This window comes from Neofelis nebulosa, chromosome 16, assembly GCF_028018385.1.
Source record: "Neofelis nebulosa isolate mNeoNeb1 chromosome 16, mNeoNeb1.pri, whole genome shotgun sequence".
Classification (NCBI taxonomy): domain Eukaryota; kingdom Metazoa; phylum Chordata; class Mammalia; order Carnivora; family Felidae; genus Neofelis; species Neofelis nebulosa.
The window spans coordinates 44,676,977-44,703,583 of NC_080797.1; the positions used below are offsets into that span (position 1 = coordinate 44,676,977).

Sequence of the window (26,607 nt, forward strand, 5' to 3'; positions counted from 1 at the left end):
TTCATCCTGACTTTTCAAAAGAAAAAGAAAAAAGGCGAGTATACAGATTACAACGCTAGATGAGCTCAAGCTCTCAAAAATGCATTATCATCTCCACAGTCATCTAATTCAGAGACAGTGGAACAAATCCAAGTAACAAGTTTATTCTAGTCTACAGCACAATTTTTTACATACATTTTAGTGGTTTTGACAGTGTTACTTTTGAGCAGACTTTAAATTCACAAAATTTAATATATTAAAAACAGAATACACACAAAACCACAGGCATCAGGATGGTCAGAATCATGCAGGTAGGGGTGGTCTGGTTGGTGTTATCACTGGGCGCCTTGCCTGTTGAAGAATTCACCAGCAAATACCAGTTCTTCCCAAATGAGAGAGTTCTACATATGCACACCCAAAATAAACCCTCTTTTGAAGCCGCATCAGTACAAAACTTCAATGAGTAAGCCTAAATGTTTCATCAAACCAACTATTCCACTGATCAAACCCAGTACTTGCAAACAGTCAATACCAGCACCAATCTAAAGGCAAGGTTATTTCATTTATTAAAACACCAACAGGAGATTAATAAACAAAGCAACTAAGGTTAATCTTAATATAAGACACTGAGGGCAAAAACCAAAAATGATATATTAAATACCACTCCACTGAGCTAGGATATAACCCATGAACTACAGGTGCATGGGTTTCTATCTGTCAAACAATGCTTTTAGATATTTTGCTACAGAAAAGAAAAAAAGTAAGATCAGGAGATGCAGGGGAAAGATAGGAATGTGAATTTGTGCATCTAGTTCCACAATTGAAAATGAGTACCAAACTGATAATAGTAAGCTAAGTGACAGTGACTTAACTGACGGGCACCAAGCAGGCAGTACCACTATTCACTGTAATTCATAACACTCTTCAGGAGTCTCGCGTGGATGGCCCCTCCAATAATACCATCGTAACACAGACATGAATGCTCATCCACTGTTGAAAGGGACCCTGAAGAACACATAGCAAAGGCATAGAGAAAAAGTTGAGTCCTTTGAAAAAGTTAATGATATCAAAATACTTTTCTATCACTGGTAAACCGAACGAGGTCAAGGATATGGCCCAAAGCAGCATGGAATTCAGAGTCAGAGGTTGGCAGGAAAGTTTGGAAAACCGCAGTTTTTAAAAATTGGCAATTTCTCTATGCTTAATAAAACTATCAGAAGAGGTATAATGTTTGTTCATTTGTGGAATGTTGACAGCTTGCTGCAAAAATTCACATGAATGAGGAACCGCAGAGATGCGCTTCGATGAAATATTCTTTAAAAATTTACAAAAAACGAAACTTTCTATTTAAAAAATAACCATGTTATGCCAAGATGAAACGTGGTAAAAGTAGTGTAGGTTCTGTCCATGATTCTTCACACAGCTAATGGGAAGGTGATAGAAACAATTTTCTCGTAAAAAGGAAGCTTTGTTATTGCACTGACTTTTACAACCTGACCTAGTAATGTAGAAAAATCATGTAGTAAAATCTGTAAAATTAAAATACAAAATTCTGTTTTGTAAACATCAGTTGGCCAAGTCTATCCAGAGTCCTTCATGATAGTGGAATGGAATGAATAATTAATTCACTACCTTATTTATCTGCCGTGAAGAGGGAAATTCCAGAACACAGCTTTTATACTTTCACAGTAATTATATTCAAAAGATATAAAGGAAGTCAGTGCAGTTGTCTTTGTTTGTCTTTTTCCCTCTGTGCAACCTTCGGCTCTTACCCCACTCCCAAGTGCCATAATTGAAATAATACTGGTTTTGAGACCTAGTACAGATTGGTCATAAATGTCGCATAAAGTCTGTAGGACTGCGATAAAGGTATTTCCAAATGGCATAGTAATGTACCGCAGCTGCCGTGGCCACAAACAGGTGCCAGATGGCATGGGCAAATGGAATGATGCCATCACTCTTGAAGAACACAACTCCCAGGCAATAAATTAAGCCCCCACAGGCAAGTTCGTGAAGTCCATCAGTGTTATTCTGTCAACAGAGGAAAAAGAGAAAGAGGTTTTGATGTTACTCGATGTGACAAACTAAAGAGATAATTGCAATTCCCCCTGAGCCTGCTGATTTTCTAGACAATGAAGTAGCTGCACAGGCTGAATCCCAGTCCGTAATCATGAACTTAACTTAAAAGCCTCTCATCCATCAACCTGGATTTACCCTGGGGGTTGACCATCTTGGACCGGAGCAAGCAGTCGGGTTACGGGACCCACACTCTACTCATCTACAGCATGTTGAAGCAGATTACAATCACATCCAGACATGGGAATTCATTTTAATAAAGTATAATCCTTGGCTTTCGTCTTCTCCTTTAAGAGCTTTCTTCCCTACTAAGGCACGGCCACACCACTCCATTTAGAATTTACATCTGGGCCCGGGGTTTCACTTCCCTTATCCTCCTCAAACGCTGGACCACACCGATTCCTTTTCTGAGACTCCCCCCTGCTTGTGTGAGCTTACAGCTTCCTTATGGCTGACACAGGAAATCAGGGCTACATGTGACCTCGGAGATCAGAGAGCGTGTAAGGATAACATATGTCCTAACCTTCTACGTGTTGCCAGGCCTTTTTGTCTGTGAGCCTGGGCGTTTCTTAGCTTAGCAGGAAGTTTTGTGCTTTAACATAAAAAAGAGAATTTTTAGGTTGCTCTTGGTTTTCCAAGACCTCAGCCCATCTTCAAAATTAAACTGGTCTGTGTGAATGAGGGAAAGAGAACAGAGGCAGGTGGAGGTGGGGGGGGGAGGGTGGATTGATGAAACAAGTCAGTCCCCTGGATTCCTGAGGACTAGGAATAGAAAAGTCTCGGGTTCTGCAAGGTGGTGGAAACCTAAGCCAGATTGTGGCGAGGCCCTGGAAAGGGACAGGTGTGTGGGTGTCCCAGAGGCCTGGGCACTGATGACTGCAACCTTGTGAGCCCTGGAGCCTTGGACTGCAGCCAAGTCCAGCAGGGAGCGTGGGAAAGCTCTAATGCAGCCACCAACGTGAAGGGGCCCCATGTGCCTAGACAGTGGCAGCAATGGACAACCATGAGCCAAGAACCAGGCATGAGGACCCAGGGCCACAGATGAGGATCAGTCCTTTCTTCAAAGTTCACATAAGCCCCCTGGTTTTTGTAGGATCAAAAGATGGGGAAGGAGCCAACCCAAATCGACTGATTCCAGATTTTTCATTAACCTTGGTAAGATGGAAAGTCAGCCAGATTGATTTTTATCAGAACAAACAAAAAAAAAAAAAAAAAAAAAAAAAAAAAAATTCCAATACCACACATTTATCATTTCCTAAAGGTTACAAAGCAATTAATATCCATTAATTATACAAAATCCTCTGGTATGTGCATTAGGGGCATTTTTTTTTCTAGAAAGTATTCATCACATTTTTAAGGAGGCATATAATTCCTAAACAGTAAAAGCCACTCATCTAACATAACACAACCTCCTCATTTTAGAGATGAAGAGAGTAAAACCAGAGGAATGAAGTAGCCTGAACAAAGTCATAGAGCTGGTCACTGCCCAAAAGATACCACTCTTCTTTTCTTTCTGCTAAAACAATAAGCGTGAGACCAAGCCAAGTATACAGGTTGGTTCTGACATAACATTCTGTTAAAGATAGCTCCCTAAGACACCAAATTTATCAACTTTCAAAGAACCAGAACATAGTTAATCCTAAAACACATTTTCATCATGACCCATGTCATTACTTTGTTACAGCAGGCACTGTTTGAAGCATTTCCATATATTTACTCAGTTAATCTTCACAACCCTAAATTAGGTACTATTATCCCAACTTTACAGATGAGAAAACTAAAACACAGAGAGGTTTCATAATTTGCTCAAGGCCACATAGTTTTTAAGTGTCAGAATGGGGTTTGAATCAAGGCAGTCTGGTTCCTGAGCTTATATTCTTTTGGGGCTTATGTTCTTTTGGGGAGGTGGGGTGGGTGGGTGGGAGGGATGGGTCATTTTTTTGATTGATGATTAATTTACAGGGTGTAATGCATAAATACTACATGAACACCATGGGTTTTGATAAATGCATACACCTAGATAACCCATACTCCTATCAAGATAGATAACTACCCCAACACCCCCTCCCAATCCTGGACAATCTCTTTCACCTAGGTAACCATTATTCTTACTGCATTAACACAGACCAAATCTGTTTTAGACTTCACATAAATGGAATTATAATGTATGTACATTTTTATGTCTGTTTTTTTGTATTTGTGAGATTCCTGCATGTGCTTATGTATATTAATCATTCCTTCCTTTTTACCACTTAGCATTCCCTTGATTTATTTATTATAATTTGTTTATCAATTCTTCCCATCTGGGGCTTATGGAGGTCTTTCTGTATATGTTTTCATTTCTGATGGGTAGTACCTATTGAGTCATAAGTTTATGCTTAATTTTATAATAAACTGCTAAACAATTTTCCAAATAGTTATACCATTTTATACTCCCCTAAACAATGAATTAGGGCTCCAGTTATTTCACATCTTTGCTAGAATTTGGTGTTGTCAGTCTTTTTGATTTTAACAGTTCTACGGGATATATTCTGGTAGTACACTGAGGTTTTAATTTTCATTTCCAGGATGACTAATGGTGTTGGGCACTTTTTCAAGGGCCTACTGGATACTTGAGTACATTTCTTTGTGAAGTGCCTGTTCAAGTGTTTTACTCATTTTTATAGGACTGACTATTACTCATTTGGAGTGTTTTATATATTTCATATACATGTCTTTTACCAGATACATATAGAGAAAGCAACTGCTGTATTTTCCCCCAGCCTGTAGCATGTCTATGCATTTTCAAGTTCATGGATCTCTTCTTTTGCAGTATCTAATCTGTTGTTAAACCCTCCAATGAATTTTTTTCTTAACATATCATTTTCAAATCTAGAATTTCCACTTGGTTCCTTTTTTATAGTTCCATATCTTTTCTGAGATTCTTCATTTGTTTACTCATTATGTTTGGAAGTCCTTGTATGTAAATTTCAACATCTCTGTCCTCTTTGGATCTGTTTCTATTGACTTGTTTTTCCTTAGGTGTGTGGTGTCACCTTTTCTTGCTTCTTGTTTATCTACTAATCTTTGTTTGAATAAATGGACGCAAGCTGTTGGGAATACAGATTCTGTGGTCTTCCTTTTAGGAATGTTGAGTTTTGTTCTGTAGGCAGTTTATGTACAGAGGATCAGGTATATTTGTTGTGGCAATTCCAGGGCAGTCCTCACTCTAGACCTAGAGCAGTTCTCCTAAGACACGAAGGTCACCTTTCTAGGTTCGGCTGAACACCTGAATTGTTCAGCATGGCCACTCTGGCTGGTTGGACCCTGACATCTTCCAGCACCAGGCACCTCTGGAATCTCTACCTATCTCACAGCTTTCCAATAGCTACTCTTGACCTGGGCATGCAGAGTCTTGCCCTGTGCAAATCCAGCTTAGTATCTGGGCAAGGATTCAGGGAAACCCCTTTGTAGATTTCCGGAGATGCCTCTCTATGAAGCTCCCTCCTTTCCAGGATCCTACCCCAAAACTGCAGCAGGCTCAGTAGCTGAAATGCTGATTTCTGTTTCTTCCACACTGACTGCTGCTTTCGGGCTCCCCTTTCTTTTGTCGCAGTTTGGAAAGTGTCCCCAGAGAGAAAACTGGGGCGAATTTGAGGCTCATCTTTTGGTTTCTGTTCCCTCAAGGAATACAGTCCTGTGTCTGCCGTCCAATACCATAAAACAGTTGTTTCATCTACTTTTTCCAGTTTTATATCATTCTTTATGGCACAAGAATAAGTCATTTGGTTCTGACCAGAACCAAAGCTTAGAGTGTCCAGTCTTACATGTTGTTCACATGGCTTATGAGTTTCTTTTTGATCTGGTCTCTGTCTAGCTCTCCAGGTTTATCACAAGACTTGTGCTACCTGCACACTTACCTACCTCATGCCCAGAGGCACAAACAGGTGCACACCCTCATGTTCCAAACAATGAACTACTTTCAATTCTTCAAAGGTGTTAGTGCTTTCTCCTCTCAGGGCTCCCTTCATGCTACATTCTTTCCTCTTCCACTTGTATCATCCTTACTATCTCTAGGCCCTTTTTTGTCTTTATGAATCAGCTTGAACACCATTTCCTCTGATGCTTGGCTCAGGTGCTCCCACAGCAGCCTACACTTTCCCCAAAGACATAAAAACTTCATGATAGTTTCTTACTGAACATGAATTGTAGTTTCCTGTTTGGTGCTAAGGTCTATGGGGGGAAATGTGAGGATTATCCTGTTTGGCTATCATAAACATTAGTCACTGACTACTGTACAACTTGTGAAAATGCCAAGATTTAGGCTAGTAAAAATACTGGAGAAACCTGCTCTTATGGTAGCCAGAGGGAATTTATTTGATGTCCTACTCTAGTGATTAGTAACCTACACATACAGACCTTGCTTAAGCTGTTTTGGGTGTCCTGATTTGCCCTCCAACGAGATGGCCTTCAAGGCAGATTTTCTCATTTCCATTATTCATCTCCTTCCCCTCACTACTCCCTGTTGCCTTTACCAGCTAAACTATATGGATTTCTAATGCTAGGTAATTATTAAAGCTACCATAAAGCTCTTTAATCCTAAAGAAACACAACTTGTGACATTCTCATAAGACATATTACTGAAAACAGCAAGCAAACCTGTAACTCCTAAACCTTTAACAGGTATTTTGGTGACCAGGGCAGGAGCTATGTACATTCTTATAATATGCCCATGAGCTCAGGAGTGAAATGGTAGACACAAGTCTTCTGACCTCTATAGACTGAGAAAAGAATTCAAACTGGACACAGTGTGAGTTCCTTAATTAACAACATAGTGGCTAATGCCAAACAGTGTAGAGCGTAGGATACTGGAGCTGATGGCACTAAGCTAATGGCACAAAGTAACCAGTTGGATGGGATCACAAGGCCACAATGCTGTTTTTCTTTCAAATTGACAGAGGGGTGCCCAGGTGGTTCAGTCAGTTAAGATCTGCTCTTGATTTCAGCTTGGGTCACGATCTCATAGTTCACGAGTTTGAGCCCTGCATCGGGCTCTGCACTGGCAATGTGGACCATGCTTAGAATTCTTTCTCTCTTCCCCTCCCAGACTCGAGCTGTCTCTCTCTCTCAAAATAAATAAATAAACTTAAAAAAAAAAAAAAATTAACAGATAGGGCCGCCTGGGCAGCTCAGTTGGTTAAGCATCCAACTTCGGCTCAGGTCATGACCTCATGGTTCATGGGTTTGAGTCCTGCATCAGGCTCTGTGCTGACAGCTCAGAGCCTGGAGCCCGCTTCGGATTCTGTGTCTCCCTCTCTCTCTGCCCTCCCCTGCTCGTACTCTCTCTCTCTCTCTCAAAAATAAATATTAAAAAAAAACCAAAAGAAATTTTCAAGCAAAGTTAAAATAAAAAAGCACTTTTCTAAGAAAGAGAAATAATTTGACTTAAAACCAAGTGAAAGGAAAGTAAAAGTGAAGACTTTTGGGAAATATTAAATAAAATGTTCACACAACTGGGCTCTTCTGGTCCCTCTAATTCTTAGGATTTAAAAAGTCAGTAATTTATAGTTTTTTCATTTTAAGACATAAAAAAATTTACCCTCTTCTGTGGATTTAGGGTTAAGACACCATTTCGGGCAGAAATACCCCTCCACCCATAACCTCATGGGTTATGGTTATGGTTATCCAAAAGATAACATAACCCATGAGGTTATCCAAAGAAACACATACGGAAGATTACCATATGGAAAGAAACACACTTCAGTGTAGAACTCCAAACTCCAAACAGTAGCTAAAACAGATTGTTGGCGCTTTGCTATTTACATACTTTTTCTTTGGAGTCTCTAGTTAATGGACATGTCATAATTTCAGAAAGAAAAACTACATATCGTATCTATACACACATGAAGAATCCCAGCAATTAAAAAGGAAATTAGGTGAAATAACTAAAATTATGAAGCCATTTCTTACCATTGATGTCACCACCAAAGCTGGAGAAAACCCCATTGTGAGATAGAAAAAGAGCTCAACCACCTTATACCTGCAGGATAGAAAGGCAGTTCATTTTATGTATTCCTATAATACCTAGTCCAGTCCCATACCAGCTTTCCCTTTTTTCTTTTGAAAGAGAAATGCAAAGTCTTCAACTATCCCAATGAACCATATTTTCCCAGTAGACCATTAGGGCTCTGATTAAAATACTATAGTTGAGTGACAGTGAACTAGCATTCCTCTCAGGACTGAAATGGCATCAAACTCCATTAGCAACTTGGAAAATGTTTTCTGCCAAAAGGAGTTACTGTTGCATCCAATCCACCATGCATTTTCCCGCTTCCAATCTCCCAGCATTTGCCCTCATTACTGCCCCAATCCACAGCTACAAGAAGCTGAAATTATCATGATGGACAGGACAGGGATGCCATATGGGGCCAGGTTTATCAGTGGCGGAGGGGCAGGAGCCCTAAGGAATGAAGAGCATGTAGTTTTCTGTCTCTTTGTTTTTCATCTGCACAAACTCCCAACTTGTAAGGCTCATCCCATGAGGCTACAGAATGTCCGAAAACACTAAAAAATATACTCCGCTGAAATTTAACTTGCATTTCAGCCTAATCAAAGGAGGCTCTACGTTCCCTGGAGGCAGGGGCCAAATTTCATTTATGTTTGGATGTGCAAAGCCTACCACAGTGCCTGGCACTTTAGGCACTCCCTAATATCTGCCCAACCGAATGGCCATAGGTGACTCACATCTCATTCTCCATGTTTTATACTCAAGAGTCCACCATAAAGTAACCTTATCAGGGACCTGGGGAAGAATGGGTTTGTGGGTTTGCTTTACATTAGGAAGCCTGGAATAGGAGAAAAGATAGTTGTTTTACTCTACTTTCTATTTGATCCAAGGATGTAAGTTTAGGGGTTCGGGCCCAAGAAGCAAACTGTTCTCTTGGATTTATATACACTACATAACACCACTCAGAATTGCTAATTGTAGTAAAAAATGCATTTAAGTGAATTTCAAAGTCAGAAGTTAGTGAAAACTACCATTTTCTTCTGAAAAGAGAAAATAACTTAATACTTTGTGATAAACACAACATGTTCGATTCTGAGAGCCATTCTGCCAACAACAGGTAAGCTAATAAACTGTACTCAAAGACAATGATTTCATGCTTGTGGGTTTCTCCAATTCAGGCATCTGAAGTAATGAAAAGAGCCATAGAACAAGAACTAGGACACTTGGGTCCTAATTCTACATGAATCGTTAATTTGATGCACATCCTAAATGTTCTCATTTTTTTTTTTTTCTTAACCATGAGGCAGGAATAGATGACTTTGAAGGTCTCCTCTAGAGCCATCATGCTAAATCTCAATAGGCTTTCCTTTTTATATTGCTTCACATTTCTGACTATGGGCAATGAATAATGGGTTAAAAAATGTGCCCTGTGATTAGGATGCCTCTCCAAATATCCCCTTTCTCAGGGAAGCTTAGTTTGGAACATCTTCTGGGTTCCTGTCTAGATAAGTGTTGTTCTTATCTGTTATCTTCAATCTTCATAGAAAGCTTGAGAAGCAATTACTTTTCTCATGGGCTAAGCGTAGATTACAGAGAATAAGGCTAAGTTCGCTGATAAGGCCAGTCACCTGAGGATTGTCCCTCAACAGCTTCCTGTCACACGTGTGCCATTCAGTTCTTTCCACAGCAATCTGTCTACCAACAACGAATACCAAATGGTTTCAAAGATTTGTTAAAAGCAATATATATTCTATTTATGTATTTCTACTATTTTGAAGTGCAAATATAAAGCAAATTATGTTGTAATGTCGATAAAATTTAGGCAGTTAATTTTTAAACTATCAAATGTAAATTACGTTCTCTTACTTTTCATGGTAGAGAAATACATAAATGGTTCCTCCAGCTGCCATGAGCCAGATAAACCAACGCATATGAGATGCCAGGGGTCCAAGTTCACGGAGATTTAACCTAAAAAATGTAAACATGACAACAAAGAACAGAAGTGATAAATGAAGGGAATTCACAGGACCCGTGTTTTCCTCTAGGCCTGAAAACTGGGGGAACAAGCGCTAGCATAAAACCGGGAGGAAAAGGCATCCAACATGCCACGGAAGTATTCAGGCAGTTTGGGCAAAGTTAATAACGATAAAATTGTCAGTCAACCTTTAAGACTTCGAATTGTTCCACTATGGTTTAAAAACAGAACCAGCTAAAAGGAGGTATGAAGTGAGTCCCATCACACCTGTGATGCCTGACTTGCCTTATGAGGCAGACTGCTGTCAGATTAGCTCAATTCTGATAATGTATCTGCAAGCGGACCGCTTACAGAGCTTAATGAGAACCCTGAACAAAATCCTGAGCCAGGATCACATACCCACAGCGGATACCTAATACACAGACCAAGTATCTGCATTACCAATCTCTCGGCCAAAAGAGAACATGAATTAGCCCAACGTATGTTATGAAAGACATTTTGTCAGAATTTTAACTGTGGACTCTTGTGAAGCTTGAGTTTTAAGATGCTGCAAATTCATTTGTACTCATTTCATATTAAGAATGGACATGAGAAGAAAACCAAACGTTATTCTGATTGGCTACAGCTATGAAACGATTATTTCCAGATGGAAAAGGCACCACCTGCCTGTTGAAAACTACATGAAAACAAGTTCCTTACTGTAATATTTGATTCCTCAGCCAACTTTAAAAAATTTTATGTACTTAAATTGGGGAGCACTTCCCCAAAGCCTGTAACTGTTCTCGCTCCAATATGATACAGACCTATAATTTAGTGACAAGTATTAGAGAGGGAACACACTTTTTACTCCAACTAGACAATTAGGTTTCTTTTTAATGATGGATGCTGCGTAAGTCAGAATGTAGAGGCCTGTTGTTTCTAGTGACCCTAGCAGTTCATGGCACAACATGAATTTCTGAGTGTTTAAAACTGGATCATGTCTTCGTAGAGGGAATCGAATGTTCCTTTAATTTAGGTTTCAAGGCAACAACAGATTCTACCTGATCTGTACCAAAAGAGCAGAAAGATTAAAAAAAAAAAAAAATGAAGAGAATACTAGGTTTTTTTTTTTTTTTTTAATATATCATTTTAAAAAAAATAATCTGTATGCCCAGTGTGGGGCTTAAACTCACAGTCCTGAGGTCAAAAGTCACACGCTCCACCCACTGCGCCAGAATACTAGATATTTTAAACAGCTAATTTGTTTAGTTCTTCCACTCATATAAGCTAAAGAAGTAAGACATGTACCCCATATATAGTAGCTACCGTGCTGTGAAGTGAATTGAAAACGGTAAATTTCAAAAGCGAGCTTGTTTTCCTCACACATATTTACAGCATTTCCACTTAAACAATTAGATGTCCAAGTATTGTGAACAGCAGCAAAAGCAGAAAAAGAATGTGGAAAGCAAGGGTGACATATTTCAAAAGACAGAATGCTACCTACGAACAAGTTCTTAGCGCTTCCTCTTGAATAACCCAGTGCCAGGTATGTATTCTGAACAGCAGTAACATTCTCCCCTTAAAATCTGCAATCTGACCCAAGTAAATAAAAAATTTAAAAAAGCATGTATGCATGTGTACTGGCAGGGGATGGGGTGGGGGGCATATGCATGGGGGCTGGGGCAGGGACCCGAGGAAGGGAGGGAAGGGGGACAGAAATTCTATCCCCAAAACGCTACCTTCAAAAATAGAAAGAAGGTATCTTACCATGGAGCGTAAGAAGCAGCAATGAAGAAATAAATAACCATTCTATCACACATGTGAAAACAATGTTCCACTGTCCTAGTGGGGGAAAAACAAGTTAGCAAGTTTTCAGAAAAGTTTCAAACTGGCAGCATGGGTTATCACTCCACCGTGTTGTAATTTCCATTCCTGTTCTAGTTCCTTGGGGCAGTTATAACTTGGCTTTCAGAGGTATTTTTAATATTATGAAGCCACAAGTAAAAGCTTTACATTACTCTTAAGCTTGCACATGCAATACTCACCATATTTGAGATAGAGTAATCAGGAACTCCAAAGTGGTTAAAAAACAAACAAACAAAACCCGTCTTTTCTAAGGTTTTCCGTTTCTTTTAGAGCCTATGTAACTGAGAAAGAAAACTCCTCGAGGGCAGATCACCCCTCAACCCCTGTCATAGTGCAGGATGTGAAGTGGTTTTTCATGCCTTTTTAGAATACCTTCAAAGAATGTTTCACTTCAAATAGCTTAATGTAGATGATACGTTGTAATAAAGGAAATTCAGAAACTAACTTAGGAACAACAATGACAAAAACAAAAACAAATAAACAAAAAATTAAGAGGCATATTTGCTGCAAGCAGGTAGCCACCTGGATTTCTAAATGAGTTCCTCCTTCCAAAACTGAAAATTCAGGACGTGTACAAAGATCTGGCTCACTGAGGTCTAGTCCCCAAATGGATTAGACAGAACCTGCCCTTTACTGAAGTGATTTAGAAGTGTGAATGCACTGCATCGTCTTGAATCCATTTTCAGTGTCCAAGTGGTGAGTGCTGTGATTTGGTGGAGTGCTACTGTTACATTTTGCCTCACCACACACACAATGTCGACCAAAGCAAGTTGAGGACGTTTTAGTCACGGTTAGCGTTAGTCATGTTAGTGAAGGCAAAATAATTTAGGTCACGGGTCTCAAAGGCTTACACTACATTAATGCTTCTCAAACTTGACTGCGTATCACCATCACCTGGGGAGCTTATAAAATAGTCACAAACTCCAGTCCAGAAGATTGTAATGTATAAAAGGGCTAGAACATGGGGTAGGGGATGGAGGGAAGAGAAGAATCTTATTATTATTATTTTATTTTATTTTTTTAACTCTTTGGATGATTGTGATTCTTAGCCAGGTCTGAGGCCTTTCTGATTCTGCTCTCTAGATTATTAGGCTCTTGTTACAGAAGGTAAAGTCAGACCTGTAATGTTATTCAAGATCCATGACCGGCTTCTCTGACCCTTACTCTCCACACAGGGAAAATAGACATAACAACATTTCTATCATAGAGTGTGTGTGAGCATTAAATGAGATCACGTGAGGGGCGCCTGGGTGGCGCAGTCGGTTAAGCGTCCGACTTCAGCCAGGTCACGATCTCGCGGTCCGTGAGTTCGAGCCCCGCGTCAGGCTCTGGGCTGATGGCTCGGAGCCTGGAGCCTGTTTCCGACTCTGTGTCTCCCTCTCTCTCTGCCTCTCCCCCGTTCATGCTCTGTCTCTCTCTGTCCCAAAAATAAATAAAAAACGTTGAAAAAAAAAAATAAAAAAAAAAATAAAAAAAAAAAATAAATGAGATCACGTGGACCATGTGTTCATTAGCATAGTATCTAGCACATAGTAGGTACTCAATAAATGCTCATTCCCTTGCCTTTATAAATTAAGGCTATATTTGGATCTATAAAAAAATTAAGACAGAGCAAAAATCCACACATGGCTTATGATTCTAGCAGTGCTATTTCAAGGTTCAAGAGAGGCTGGTTTCTGTTACACCTTCTTCTCCGGCCCCTGGGAGGGAGCCCTGAATACTCAAGTATGCATCTACAACTCTTTATTGATTCAGAAGTCTAGACATCAAAGCCAAGACAGCCGAGACAACCACAGGCACTGGGTTGTGCCAGGACAATAACGAAGTGCTCTGGCCTCTGATCTCTGTGACAGTGTGTGCTGGAGAGACAGGTACTTTTGGGGCTCTCTTGTGAGTATGCCTCAGCAAGCCCTCATGATCCGATGCTGTGGTTTCATTTTTGGCCAAGGAACTGCCACCTTCTAGGCAAAGGTGGCCGGCTGGTAACTGTAAGCAGTACTGAGAAGGGTGTGGTGAAAAACTCCTCAGGACTGGGAGTCAGAGGTCTGGGATGATCAGACACTGCTAGGGGTCACTGACCTGGGCAAGGTAGACCACTTTTAAGCCTCAGTGTCCCTTGGTGAAAATTAAGGGGTCTGGATTAATGACCCCTAAGAATCCTTCCTGCTATGAAACTATGACTCCACACATAAGGAGACCGGTAATCATCTCACGAACCTCAAACCCTGTTCTTAAATACTGGATTGTCTGAATGTTTGAGATTTTTTTCTTTGGACGTTCTGTAAAACCGAAAGCTGTATTTTATTATTTTAAAGCACTCTAAGTCTGCTTGGAATACTCCTTTTCTGAGAAGTGTTGTGCTTTGGGGTTGTACAGAATCTATTCCATAAGCAACTAAATGGTGTGCTGCATCTTTTGTATTCCCCCAAATTAATCCTTCACCCAGAGGAGGAATGCTTTTATGTCCTCGTTGGGAGGCTAACGGGCTTGGTATGGTTTGGAAAGTACCTGACAGCTAATTGTAGCAAAATCTGTGAACTCTGTTTGAACAGATACACAGCACCCAATTCTGGAAGCTGAACTTTGCAAGACAATAAACCCAAACTGTAGCAAATCTCCTTACATTACAAAGTCCTGGTCATTTGCAATTTTCAGATGATTTTGGCATGCACTGTCTCATTCACCTATCACAGAACCCTGCGAGTCAGGCATTGTTAGTCTCATTTTAGTAATGAAGACAGAGGTTCCATGGGGTCAGGGGACTTCCAAAAGGGTAAGTGGCAGGGCTGGACTGACTCCAAGTTCACTGTACTCTGTCACTACCCCACAGCTGCTGCGCTCTTAGGGCATCCTTGGCGCACCCGACAACATTAAGAGGTCTCAGGATTCCACATTGTAAGTCCTGGGGAAACAGTGCGGTTTTGTCGGCGGCTTCTGAGAAAGGCCAGCTTTCTTAGATACATATGGGGGTCCTCAGAGTATGTCGAATCCATAGGAAATTTCCCGAATACAAGGCAAGAAGACATCTAGCTCCTCTACTGCTTCAACCTGACGAAACATGCCAGTACGGGAGGCTAACCTGAGTCAACTATTCTGATCTGCTGAAATAGCGTGCTATCCACGGTACCTTAAGTGGCTCTTTTTCCATGATACAATGTGAAATACTGTGGAAACAATGAAGAGGGCACAGAGGCCCATTCCATAAATCCATGCAGTTATCTTTTCCCAGCAGTCGTCAGACAGCCGATGGAGGAGGGCACTGCCCACAATGGCCGGAACAATGAGGAACTGAGGGAAAGGCAAAGAAAAGTAAATATCCTGGGTTTTCCTAAATTGAGACCTTTGTTAAAAATACACAGGTTTAGCAGGGACAATTTTAGAAAGATAATTTTAAACATTTGCCTCTCCTGGATAATCCTCACCAGAGCCACACTGAGTTGTCAGCTATGGCTGCTCAGGGCCCAGGAACCGTGCCCACCAGCAGGTACTGAAGTCAGTGGTAAAAGATGTGACATTACTCAGTTGTTGCAAAGCAGATGTTCTTTATCCTGATTTCATCACGGAAGAACAGATTTCATCCTATTGTCTAATGTGATTTTGAGTAGGTACTTCAAATATTCAAATGCCAAGCATACACCCAGATTTCCCAGGGAGGTCTTGCTTTTAAATGTTCTTTCCTATTTCCCCCATGAACTACTGACATCTCAATATTTCAGCAAAGGGTTAAGCCAATGAATCAAGTCGATAAGTATCCTAATGCGCACACCACACACACACACACACACACACACACACACACACACATCAACTGTGCAAGTCATATGTCCCGATTTTTAGTTTGGATCATTCCACCAATTTGGGAACTATTGCAAAGTGAAAGCATTTTTGGGTTATTTCATTTTTAATAGCACCTTTCAAGTAAGCAAGGGTAATCCACTCTCCTCTCATCTACTTGAGTAATTTTAAGAAACCAGAACCTTACAGGGATTTTTGTTTCCTGTACCATAGTTTACACTCCACATGGACACCGATTTCAATGTCTGTCGTAGGAGTATGAGTATGACTAGTGAATTTTTTTCTTTTAAAGACTCCATCTTTTTAGAGACGTTGTAGATTCTCAGTAAAATTGAAGAGGAGCAAACATTTTATATTAACACACATCCTCAGGAAAAAATAAACTACTTTATTAGATATTAGAGTACACGTACCTGGCAAAGAATGCAAAATTTAGCAATCTTCTCTCCACACCCCCATCACCTACTTTTGCCCTCTTCCAACAAAAATATCCTATCCCCTAGATAAGATCAGCACTAAATATTCAAATGCTGAAGTTTTCACTGGCCCAGACAGTATGAGAAAAATCAAAGACAATAAGGTAAGTTCTTCATAAGACAGAACTTCATTTATTCTGAGATTATGTCCTTTCTACTTTTTCATGTTAAAATACCCTCTCTTTAAATAAAATGATGATGATGGAAGAAATGTTACTGCTCTCTGAAATTCAAAAATTAGGGATACAGTTTAGTAAAGTTTAATAAGGTGACATTTCTCTTCTAAAAAATTAACATGGAGGTTTTGTCAGTTTTTCCCTAACTTTGTTTTTTACAAGTATTCCTTAACTTATGACATACCCAGAAGACACAAGGGACCAATCCGGTCCATCTCTAGCAAATAATATTCCTAGAGGTGAACTGTGCATCTCTATAGCCAAACTATGATATTTAAGTAGTTTAAGTGCTCGATATAATGCTAAGTAAAAAACACTTCATTGATTACTTTTATTGATCAGTGGTATGGAAATTATCAAGGCACTATACCTGTAACTTTCATCAGTGTTTTGTAATTGGTAAATAGAAAAAAAATAATGGATATATATTGGAGCAATGAGTGAAGGAACAGGCCACATAAATTATTATTCAGGCTTTTATATTCCTTATATCCTAATCTTGCCCTAGATTTACATACACACATACAAGCACACAACTTTTTCTTATGGGTCTATGGACAATTATCTTCAGAAGTAATAATTTACTTTTAGCTGTTAAATTCATCGAACATCTGGTCAAGAATAAAAGCTGGATATCCTGCAGGTTTGGGAGACAATCAAATTAGGTGTGCATTCTTTAGTCCAAGTTGGTACTCTAAACATTTTGGCCCTCTGGTGAAAGCTCACTTTACATAAGTGTGTCACTAAAGTGAAGACAGGGGTCACGTCACATCAAGTCTAGAGAATTCCACTGAATCTTTCCTGTTCCCCAGAAGCGAAGCCATGGGTCTAAGGAGACTGTGCACTAGAGAGGTTACTCCAAATTTCATTATTGAAGCTCTTCTACAGAATCCAGGGCAAGCATGTCAGCTAGTAATTTTTCTCATTAACTAGATTCAAGCATATTAATTATTTAAATAAAAGTCTTTTTAGCACCTAAGGCACAAGGACGTTCAGTGATAAATGAGGATGATGTCTCAGTATTAAGTAATATGTGAATTCCATCATTACAGTACATAAAACCAATGCTTTATAAACTTTGATTTATGCTAAGGAATGACCAAATGGTGTTGTTCTATTAGATTATAAAGGAGTCCACTGGAAACCACAAAGTTTATTTGGGGGTTATTTGGCATCATTGTTTTGTTACAGAAAATACTAGAACTATTCTTTGGGGAAGATTAAAGACATGAAAAGGCACAACTGGAATTCAGGCAAATTTAATTCTTAAGACATATGTATGTAACCTATGTATTGTACTAACGTTGTCTAAAATAATTACATTAGCCTATTCTAAACACTGGTCATGAAAGGATTAAATTGGCCTCCTTCTCTATTTCGTATCTTCAGACTATGCAGCCACAATCTTTCCTTCAAAAGTCTCACTAAATGCAACTTTCAAAGGGAATAATGAAGCCATAGATAAAAGGAAATTCACAATGACACAAGAAAATGTCAATAATACGTTAACAGGAAAACCATGAAAATACATGTTCCTGAACACAGCACGCAAGTAGAAGAAATGTACCAAAGTGTTAATTTATGTCTGGGTAGTTTTGTTTTTCTTATATATTCTTCAATATTTTATAAGTTTTTTATAATGAGCATGTTTTGCTTTTTAAGGAAAAAAAAGTTCACTAAGAATTTAGGGATCAAATCAGCTTTTCCTTCAAGATGTGGAATAATATGGGCACTGCAGAGGTTGGGACAGTGTGCCTACCTGTTTCAAGGGATCATTTAGTAAGAAAAAGCACCCTTTTCATCAAAACCGTCAACTCTCCTGGCCACACGAACACAGCGGATTGTCTTGAAAGGATGAGTCACTTCATTTCAGAGGTGACAGTCCTCATAAATTAGTTTTCTTTGGTTTTCTCATAACTAGAGTACTTACTACTATTGCTCTTTTAAGGAAGATCTTGTCAGAGAAAGTCAGTTTAGGACGGACATTGCTGACTGTAGATCAGAGCACTCAACGCGTTCGACATGTTCACAGTTTCTGGTAACATGACCCAGCACTGATATCCTGAGAGCAAAGGTCACAGAGGTAGGCACATCCAACTAACTGGGCTGAGGGGACTAAAGATAATAGCCCGCCCTCCCACCGGGGCCCTTTGGGAAGGATGCAAAAGGCAGACAACGCATACTCACTGCATGCGTGTAACAGTTAGCAGCATGTTCGTAACAGGTTGGTTTGTAGCGGCCATTGGCTGGGGCCCGGTGGTTCATGAACCTGTCCAAACAAAAAGACATCACGTGAAAAAGCTCAAAGCGTGTGAAGAACAATGGGGAAGGCTGCCAATATTGTTTGGTCCGTTCTAATTGCAGAGGGGACTGCTGGAAATACCTAGTTACGGGAACAAAAACAAAGCCACCAAACAGGTGTAAACTGAGCCAACAACCATGATATGAAAGCAAATGCCTTAGTTCACTGGATTAAGTATTCTTTCAGTTTAGTCAAAAGAAAAACCTTCTACCAACCAAAAGCAAATAGAAACCCTATCCACCCCCTTCAACTCATACCCCACCCCCATGCTAAAAAAAATTACAAAGAAAAAAAAGGCACAACCAAATCTTAAATCTTAGGGGAAAAAAACAAGGGAATTTTTCTAAACTTTAAATGCCTGTAACTGCCATTCGATGAAAAGGGACACAATACAAGGTTTCAATTTTCTCTCTCAAAATGCATAAACCTTTATACATGTCGATCTTTACATGCTACATTCCACAATTAGCAGGCCCATCCAACTGGTTTCCCTATATTGTATTACCTGTGCCAGCACAGAGAGCTTAAATAAATGATGCTGGGCTGTGTCTAGGCTGCCTAAACAAGAGATATGTTTTTACCTGCATTCTTCCTGAATTAAAAGTTTGCTTCCAAATCCAAATATATGACTACTACCTGATACTCTGGCTATACAATTCAGACATACTTGGGGCGCCTGGGTGGCTTAGTTAAGTGTTGGACTTCAGCTCAGCTCATGATTTTATGGTTCGTAGTCCGAGCCCCGCATCAGGCTCCTCGCTGAAAGTGCGGAACGTGCTTGGGATTCTCTTTCTTCCTCTCTCTGCCACCCCCCTCCCCACCCCAAGTAAATAAACTTAAAAAAAACAAACATATACACACAAATATGTGTATGTATCTAAATACCAATATCTGTTATACATATAGACACATACCCACATTCCACACTTCCCTTTGGGCCAACTCTGTGGAAACAAGTGCACAGTGAAAACCATGAAGCATTCTTCCACTTCAGTGTGTAGGTGAGACTCTCCCCAAATCCAACCCACACCCATGCCATGTTTTCTGAGGGATGCTGGTTTATTCTGTCTGTTCTGTTGGAAAAGGGGAGCTGTAAATTCAGGCAGATAAAGCGGCTGCCTGAAAGAAGCAGATGCAGAGAAACCAACAGAGGTAAAAGAACCCCAACAGCATGCAGGTCTCAGAGGCGCCACTGCATTCCTGGGCTTGGAGCCTGCAAGATGTCAACTGCCTTTGCACTATAAATTATCCTTTTGCTTCAGCTAGTTTAAGATGGGGGAGGGGGGAGATTTTGTTATTTGCCACTAATGAGTTCTGACTAGTCACACCTTATTAATCGCCATGATGAAAAATGGTACCAGGCTGAACCAAACGGCAGAGCCAGGATGCCAAAAATTGGCTGAAGCACATGGTCAAGGCATCCTAATCAGCGCCTGGCTTAGGAACAAAAGACCAGCATTTTCTCCCTGAATTAAAAGGGCCTGTTATCCTTAGAGCAAATAAATAAAAAAGAAGACAGCAGTTCCTGTTAACCCAATATAGAGTTCAGATGGAACATCCACTGGGGAATGAATTTGGGACAGTGAAGATATTTCACTTGCACCACCAATGAGTTAGTTATCTAACTCGTGTGCAGAATATGTACGGATTGAATGGAATTCGCCAGATGGTCTGAAAAGTGTTTAACAGAAACGTGCGGTTAACAGCTTCAGATTTTATCCAAGACATTCTCGCACATACATAAATAAATCTTTTTCTCCCCTGATAATCCTTTAAATAATTTTACTAATTTCCTAAGGGGCAAGAGTGTTGCTACAGAGCTGTTATTAGTAAAGGGGAAAATAATTGCACTCTTGGGAAGAATGCTTTCAAAGTGTCCCAAGCATTCAAGGATCTACCTCATCATTACCCCGAGACATAACAGAGCTATAAGTCGCATAACCTATTAGGAATTTTATATATATATATATATATATATATATATATATATATATATATACACACATACATATTTTCAATATTTATCTTGAGAGAGCACCTGTGAGAGTGGGGGAGGGGCAAGAGGGAGCGAGAATCCCAAGCAGGCTCCACGTTGTCAGCATGGACATGGGACTCAATCCCATGAACCATGAGATCATGACCTGCGCTGAAATCAAGAGTCTGATGTTTAACGGACTGAGCCACCCGGGTGCCCCCCTATTAGTAATTTTAAAGGGTAAAGAACAAGATGGTGGAGGGTAGATTGAGAGTGTTCTGTTTAGGGTGCAGTAAGTAGGGTTTGTCTACCCACCACCAGGCTGAGGACTAAAATAGCAATTTATATCTCTGGCAGCCCAATCTAAAAATAGTCAAGCCATTACACAGCAACAGGGATAGACTTTCACATTTTCTCCTAAAAGCAAAGAAGCTGGGTGGCCATGTTTATGACAGCTTAGTCCCTGCCCACCCGGAATCACTCAGGGTAAAAATAAACTCGTAAGTTGTAGAGAAAAATATCCCACCCATGTAACTTCAGGTAGTCTCTCATGGACAGAGCCAGATTTGCTTCTAAGACCAGCGAAGAGCAAGTCTGCGAGGAGCCCATCACTGTCTTGGGCTCAGTGAAAACCATGGCACAACATGTTCTGCTGGGAAATTGACAGTGCAATTTGTCCATTTGTCTCTGATCTGGCGGGGTACAATCAAGCCTCCAACATAGCCTCCTGAAGAAATCGTTCCTAAGACCTAAATGGAAAGGCAGAAGTAAAATGCAAATCAACGCCCACACAAGGAACCTATTCTATTCTCTTCCTCCAAAAAGAATGAGAAAGGTCCTCAAGTGTTATGGAAAACAGTGCCCATTTATGGAAGCTGCCTCTACTTCAGGCAGAGTAACCCTAGAAGAGAGTTTCCAGAGTGTTTTACTGGGTTTGAGGGAAGGCAATTTAATCCTGGGTGTGGGAACCACACTTCTATAAAGTTTTTAGTCACGTTTGTTCACTCATCTCCTCACTTCCTTTCAACACTCTCTCTTGCTTCTCCCTTACTCAGGGAGAAAGGTGACAAAATTTCAAAACTCTGGAGAGAAAGAACAGATAGCCCAAAGCACTGGGCCTTCTGAGAGACTAGATCCGCATCTCATCTGTAGATCTCTGAGGCCCAAGGTCAAATCCCAGAAGCTGTCTTTGATTCCTAGGTGTTCCCCATTCTCCAAATACAAGTGTTGTCAATACCACTTCCAAGTATATTCCAGATCAGCCTACTCTAGACAGTTCCACAGACCCCACCTTACATCAAGACATCGACCTCTCTGATCTATAAAACACAAATCTCTTCATCAGTCTCCCTACTTGTCCCCCCATATACTGTCTTCTTCATTTGGCAGCCACAATAGTCTATGAAAACCAGATCATAGCACACACCCCAACTCTAGCTTAAAACCTTAAAACCTTTGGTGGCCTGGGCCCCACCACTGCTGCAGCCTCCAGGTGTCACCTTCCTCCCACTTTCCACCCTCCAGCTACACCACCTCCTCTCTGCTCCTTAAACCACCAAGGTCTTGTCTGGCTCAGGGCGTTTGTGTTTGCTGTTTATTTCTGCCTCTAACGTTCTTCTCCAGAAGGTTCAACCTTCCTCACCTGTCAAGCTCAGCTCAAGTGTCAGCTCCTCAGAGGTTTTTCTGACCATCCTACCTAAAGTATCATTTCAGCCCTCCCCACCCCACCAGGACCCTTACCAGAATTAGTAAAAATTGGGCTTTTTTTCCCCACTTTTGTATTTTTTATTTCATCTTTCCCCATGGTAATGTGAATTCCATGAAGCCCTTCTTGTTTACCATTTCTTTCCAATCCCAAGCACAATGCCCAGCTTACTATTGGAACTTAGTGTTGAGTGAATAAATAGAAATTCTGGCTGTCGCTTAACTATTTTGTCTTAATCGAGAGGTATCCCCTTGTCAATTAGTTTCATTGGGGATCCAACAGGCTATGTATGTAATAAAGAGAAATAGGCAGTTTTAGGGCCAAAAGAACCTTAAGTCTCATGAAAAGGCAAAGACCATGGACGTTCCAAGGGCTCTTTCAACATCACTTGATGGAGCAACGTAAGCCAACCCCGACACACAGCACCTTATTATTAGCCAGTTTATGAGTGAGTGTGGTGTGGTGTTCAGGAATAGTGTCCACTGCCAGAGGTGATGATAGTGGTAGAAGGCATTTAGTTTAATTATTGAATAAGAGAGAGGCATATATATAAGAAGACTACTCCATGCCTGTAATTCAGTGTTCTGAGAACATATTTAAAAATAAAAAATAAAATAAAATTTAAAAAAAGGCAACAGGCTGTCCTGGAAGACATCCTAATGCTCACGAATCAGGTACTTTACCAGGTTATCAGATCACAAGGCTGGGGCTGGGGAAAGGAGCATCCTTCTTGGATTTTCAGTAGCAAGGCTGGAGAAAGGGGTATATATACCAACACAATACAGTAGAGGCTCTGCGGACCCTCAGCCTCAGCGCTTTACACACGGATGCTGTGGTGTGGGCAGGGAGACAGAAACAGGCGAACCGGCAGCAGTGGGTGGTGGAGAGGGACAAAATACTGAATTGAAATAAACGGGTCTGCCCTTTCCCAGCCATGTGATTTTGGCAAGTTCCCTTTTACTCTCTAGCTCGATTTGCTCTTCCATTAAATGGGTATAACATTTATCTTCCAGGGTTAGAGTTGAGAAGGAGACGAGTAATATGCAAACACCCAGCCACTGCCTGGCACAAGTAAGTACTCAATAAATGTTAGCAGCTATTCTGATCAGTCAGGGATGCTGCCATAGGGAGAAAATGACTCTGGGTGGGGGGGAGGGTGTGGAGTGAGACTCAAATGTGGAAGATATGCTCTGTGTCCCAGTGGCACTTTTCATATCCTAAACTTTTTGAGAAGCCATGCATGCATAAAACCCTCCGCTTAGCACAGTGGGCTACACTTCCTTACAGCCTTCTTCTGCGGAAATGGCAGAACCATAGAAGTTTATCCAAAGCCACAATGACCACCAAGTTTCTATTAAGAACAAACCAGCAAGGTGTTCATTTCTTGTAATTTAGGCACAGCCATAAACTACAGCCTAATGAAATGTTTTTACTGCAATCAAATGCTCTTCAAGGGAGTACCGATAAATCTATCTGGGGAAGCAGACACATGCATTCAAAGACAGTATGTCCTTCCCTCCAGTTTTTCTGTAACTTACCTGCCTATAACTTTTCTGAATGCTCAAAAGATATATAATGAACAATGCTCTAAGGGGTGATGAATAGCACTCTCAACATTTTAATGTTGTAGACCACAAAAACCAGGATTTTTCTTAAATTAATTTGTATTTGCAGGCTTCATAACCAAGTACAAATTTATCCTTAGAAATGGCTTTCCAGTCTAGTCTGTAATAGAAAAACAAGCAATTACGTGATCATTCAATCTTCAGAGAAAATCAGGGTAGGTGTAGATGCCATCCAAAAAATATATGTTAAATATCCATTCCTATTGTGCAGTCACTGAGAAAATTACAACGTCTATGCCACACCAAAAGAAAATACCTCTAGTTTTCATTTTTTAAATGAAAGAAGTGGAGTGCAAAATCACATTACTACATTGATAATAAGGGCTGGATAAATTAGCATCCAGCAAAAAGTAGTTCAACCAACTGAGATAGTGGGATCCTAAATGAAGGTGTTTTGGTTTTTTTTCTTTTCATTTTTCTGAAGATTTGTCTTAATGTTTGGGCAAAAAAAAGGGGGGGCTTTTTTTTTCTTTCTAAAGGAGAATTCAAATGACAGGAAAGAAATACAAATTCAATCAAATAAGGAAGGGTAATTTCACAGAATATTTCCACTGTTCTCTGAAAACAGGAAGAGCACAAGATGTGCAAAGAAGTAAAACCAAATCAAACAAACCACATGCACAGGGCTTTACCAATCATGTCTGAATGCAGGTTCCTTTCTCCCTTAAGACCCCTCCAATCTTCATTCCTGACTTCAGTTCTAAAGCCAGACATCATGGTTCTTTTTTGCCTTTAGAAGCACTGATACCATGTTCCCACCCGGGGAATATTGCCAGGCATTCAACACCCTGAGTGATGAGCAATATTCAGAAGTTATTCCAAATCTTCAAACTGATTCACCCTTCTAATGGCACAGTCCACCCCAACTCTTCCTATGCATTTTTGGCTCCTTTACCTTTGGGGCCTGGGGGGAGGAATGAGAGAAGCATAATGGGTGAGTGGGCATGGGAATACTAGGGGGTTGGAAAGAAAAAAAAAAAAAAAGTACAGTTTGAAATTCTGAAATAAAAGGCAACGTCTAAAACCTCAACAATAACCTCCTTGGAGGATTTCATGCATTCCTTGTCTTCTTTCAAATTCCCATGACTGCACACCAAGCTTGCCTGCTAGTGAAGGTCTGGGAATGGGGCCACGGCTGACAGATTCAGACAAAGGATGGAGAGTGAAACACAGGGGAGATGAACTTTCACCCACTTAAACGAAGAAGAATTAGAAAAAAAGCCCAGAGCTTCCTCTCGGAACCATGGGCCAGCCCCCATCCATGGCTAAATGGCAGACACCCGAGTCGGGATTAAGGCCACGGTGCCTCCCTAGGCTGGCGTTCCCACCAGCCCTCCAGTGAATGAGCTGCCGGCCAACCTTCCGGTGGCGCCTCCTCGGTTCCTCCTCCTCGTTTCCTAACACAGGCGCCTCAAAGCAGCTCTTACCACCCGAATGCTAACTTGCCCCTTCGCAGTGCCCAACACAGCACCGCCCTTGGACGCTAAGCCAGCAAGCTCAGAGAACCAGCAAGGCCCGGACCTGGCTGGGCAAGGCTAACCCAGTGGAGCATGCCTCAGTTTCCCTGTTGCTAGGACCGATCACAGACAAAGCACTAAAACGCCCAGCACCCCGGTTTACGACAAATCAAACTGCAGGGCGCAGCGGCTACCCGACCCCTGTTCCGCGCGCCCCGGGAGCCCCCCCACGCTGGAGATTTGGGGTGGAGGCCACAGCCGGGGTTGGCGGAACCGGGGTCGGCGGCTGCGGCTGCGGTTTGGGTCCATAGAGCAAGGCACGAGCACTTGCCGGGATGGGGGTCGGCAGGATGCAGTCGGGTGCGCAGTGGAATCCCCTGGGAGGAGGGCAGGCTCGGGGTTCGGGGTCCGGGAACCCGGGTCAGGCACGAGATCCCGATGCTGGGAGGAAGGGGATCGCCCGGGGACGGCAGGGCGGGGAATCCCCGGGGAGCTGGTCCCCCGCCAAGGCGCGGGATCCGCGGGGGGATGGATCCAGGTGAGGAGCCGGGACCCACGCCGGACGAGGCGGGATCGGGGACCCGCTGCCGGCACGGCCGGCGGGGCAGGGGCGCCATCCGTCTCACCGCTGGAATCGATTCTTGAACCGCATTGATCCTCCGCTCCTCCTCGGGGGCCGGGAGCTCCGTCTCTTCTGCGCCGGCGGCAGGGCGCGCGGCCCTCATGGGCTTGGGCTGCTCCGGAGGCCGCCCGCGTGCCCGGCGGACCGCTCGGCGGGGCAGGCTGGAGTGGGCCAGGCCGGGGGTCGGGACAGGGTCGGGGCCAGACCGGGCGGCTGGGGGCGGGAGGGAGGCCGCTTAAACGGCCCCCGCGCCTCCCGCCTCCCGCCTCCCGGCTCCTCCGCCCCCGGGCACCCGCGCCCCGCCCCGGAGCCCGGCTCCACCCCTGCCCGCTCCGCCGGCCTGCGTGCGCCCGCGGCCGCCAGCGCGTCACCGAGCCGGACGGCCAATCAGCACCCGGAGCGGCGCGGCGGCAAAGCTGCCATTCATCCCGCAGGGCCCGGGCGGAGGGGCGTGGCCTCGCGGCTGGGGGCGGGGCCTCGCGGCGGAGGGGCGGGCTTAGGGGGAGAGGAGGAGGGCTGGAAGGGCGGCGCTCTCCTGGAAGGGGTCGAGGTGGACCAGGTAAAGCAAAGGGGCAGAGGGGAGAGGAGGAGAAATTGCGAAGGAGAGGATGGA

General features: G+C 42.1%; 1 protein-coding gene across 5 annotated transcripts; it reads right to left on the minus strand.

The window, feature by feature from the left end:
• Positions 1-127: 127 nt before the first annotated feature.
• On the minus strand, positions 128-26,373 carry MMD (monocyte to macrophage differentiation associated). Of its 5 annotated transcripts, XM_058702504.1 has the most exons (10): positions 25,999-26,373; positions 21,112-21,334; positions 19,525-19,683; positions 18,496-18,577; positions 14,989-15,149; positions 11,763-11,837; positions 9,908-10,009; positions 8,005-8,074; positions 1,876-2,010; positions 128-984 (listed from the first exon to the last, which is right to left on the minus strand). In XM_058702504.1, the coding sequence occupies exons 2-10, from the start codon at positions 21,264-21,266 to the stop codon at positions 904-906; spliced, it is 1,020 nt and encodes a 339-aa protein (XP_058558487.1). In that variant the 5' UTR covers positions 21,267-21,334; positions 25,999-26,373; the 3' UTR covers positions 128-903. The 5 variants fall into 5 exon arrangements, with proteins under 5 accessions (XP_058558487.1, XP_058558489.1, XP_058558490.1 ...); XM_058702506.1 differs by lacking the exon at positions 19,525-19,683; XM_058702505.1 differs by lacking the exons at positions 128-984; positions 1,876-2,010 and adding an exon at positions 8,779-8,879.
• Positions 26,374-26,607: the final 234 nt, after the last annotated feature.

Coding starts and splice junctions, on each gene's coding strand:
- MMD (XM_058702504.1), bottom strand. CDS start 21,266: ATGGACAAATTGCACTGTCAATTTCCCAGCAGAACATGTTGTGCCATG. Junction 18,578..19,524: donor AAGGGAAGTGTGGAATGTGG/GTATGTGTCTAT, acceptor TTGTTTGGACAG/GTTCATGAACCACCGGGCCC. Junction 985..1,875: donor TTGTGGCCACGGCAGCTGCG/GTACATTACTAT, acceptor TGTGTTCTTCAG/GGTCCCTTTCAACAGTGGAT.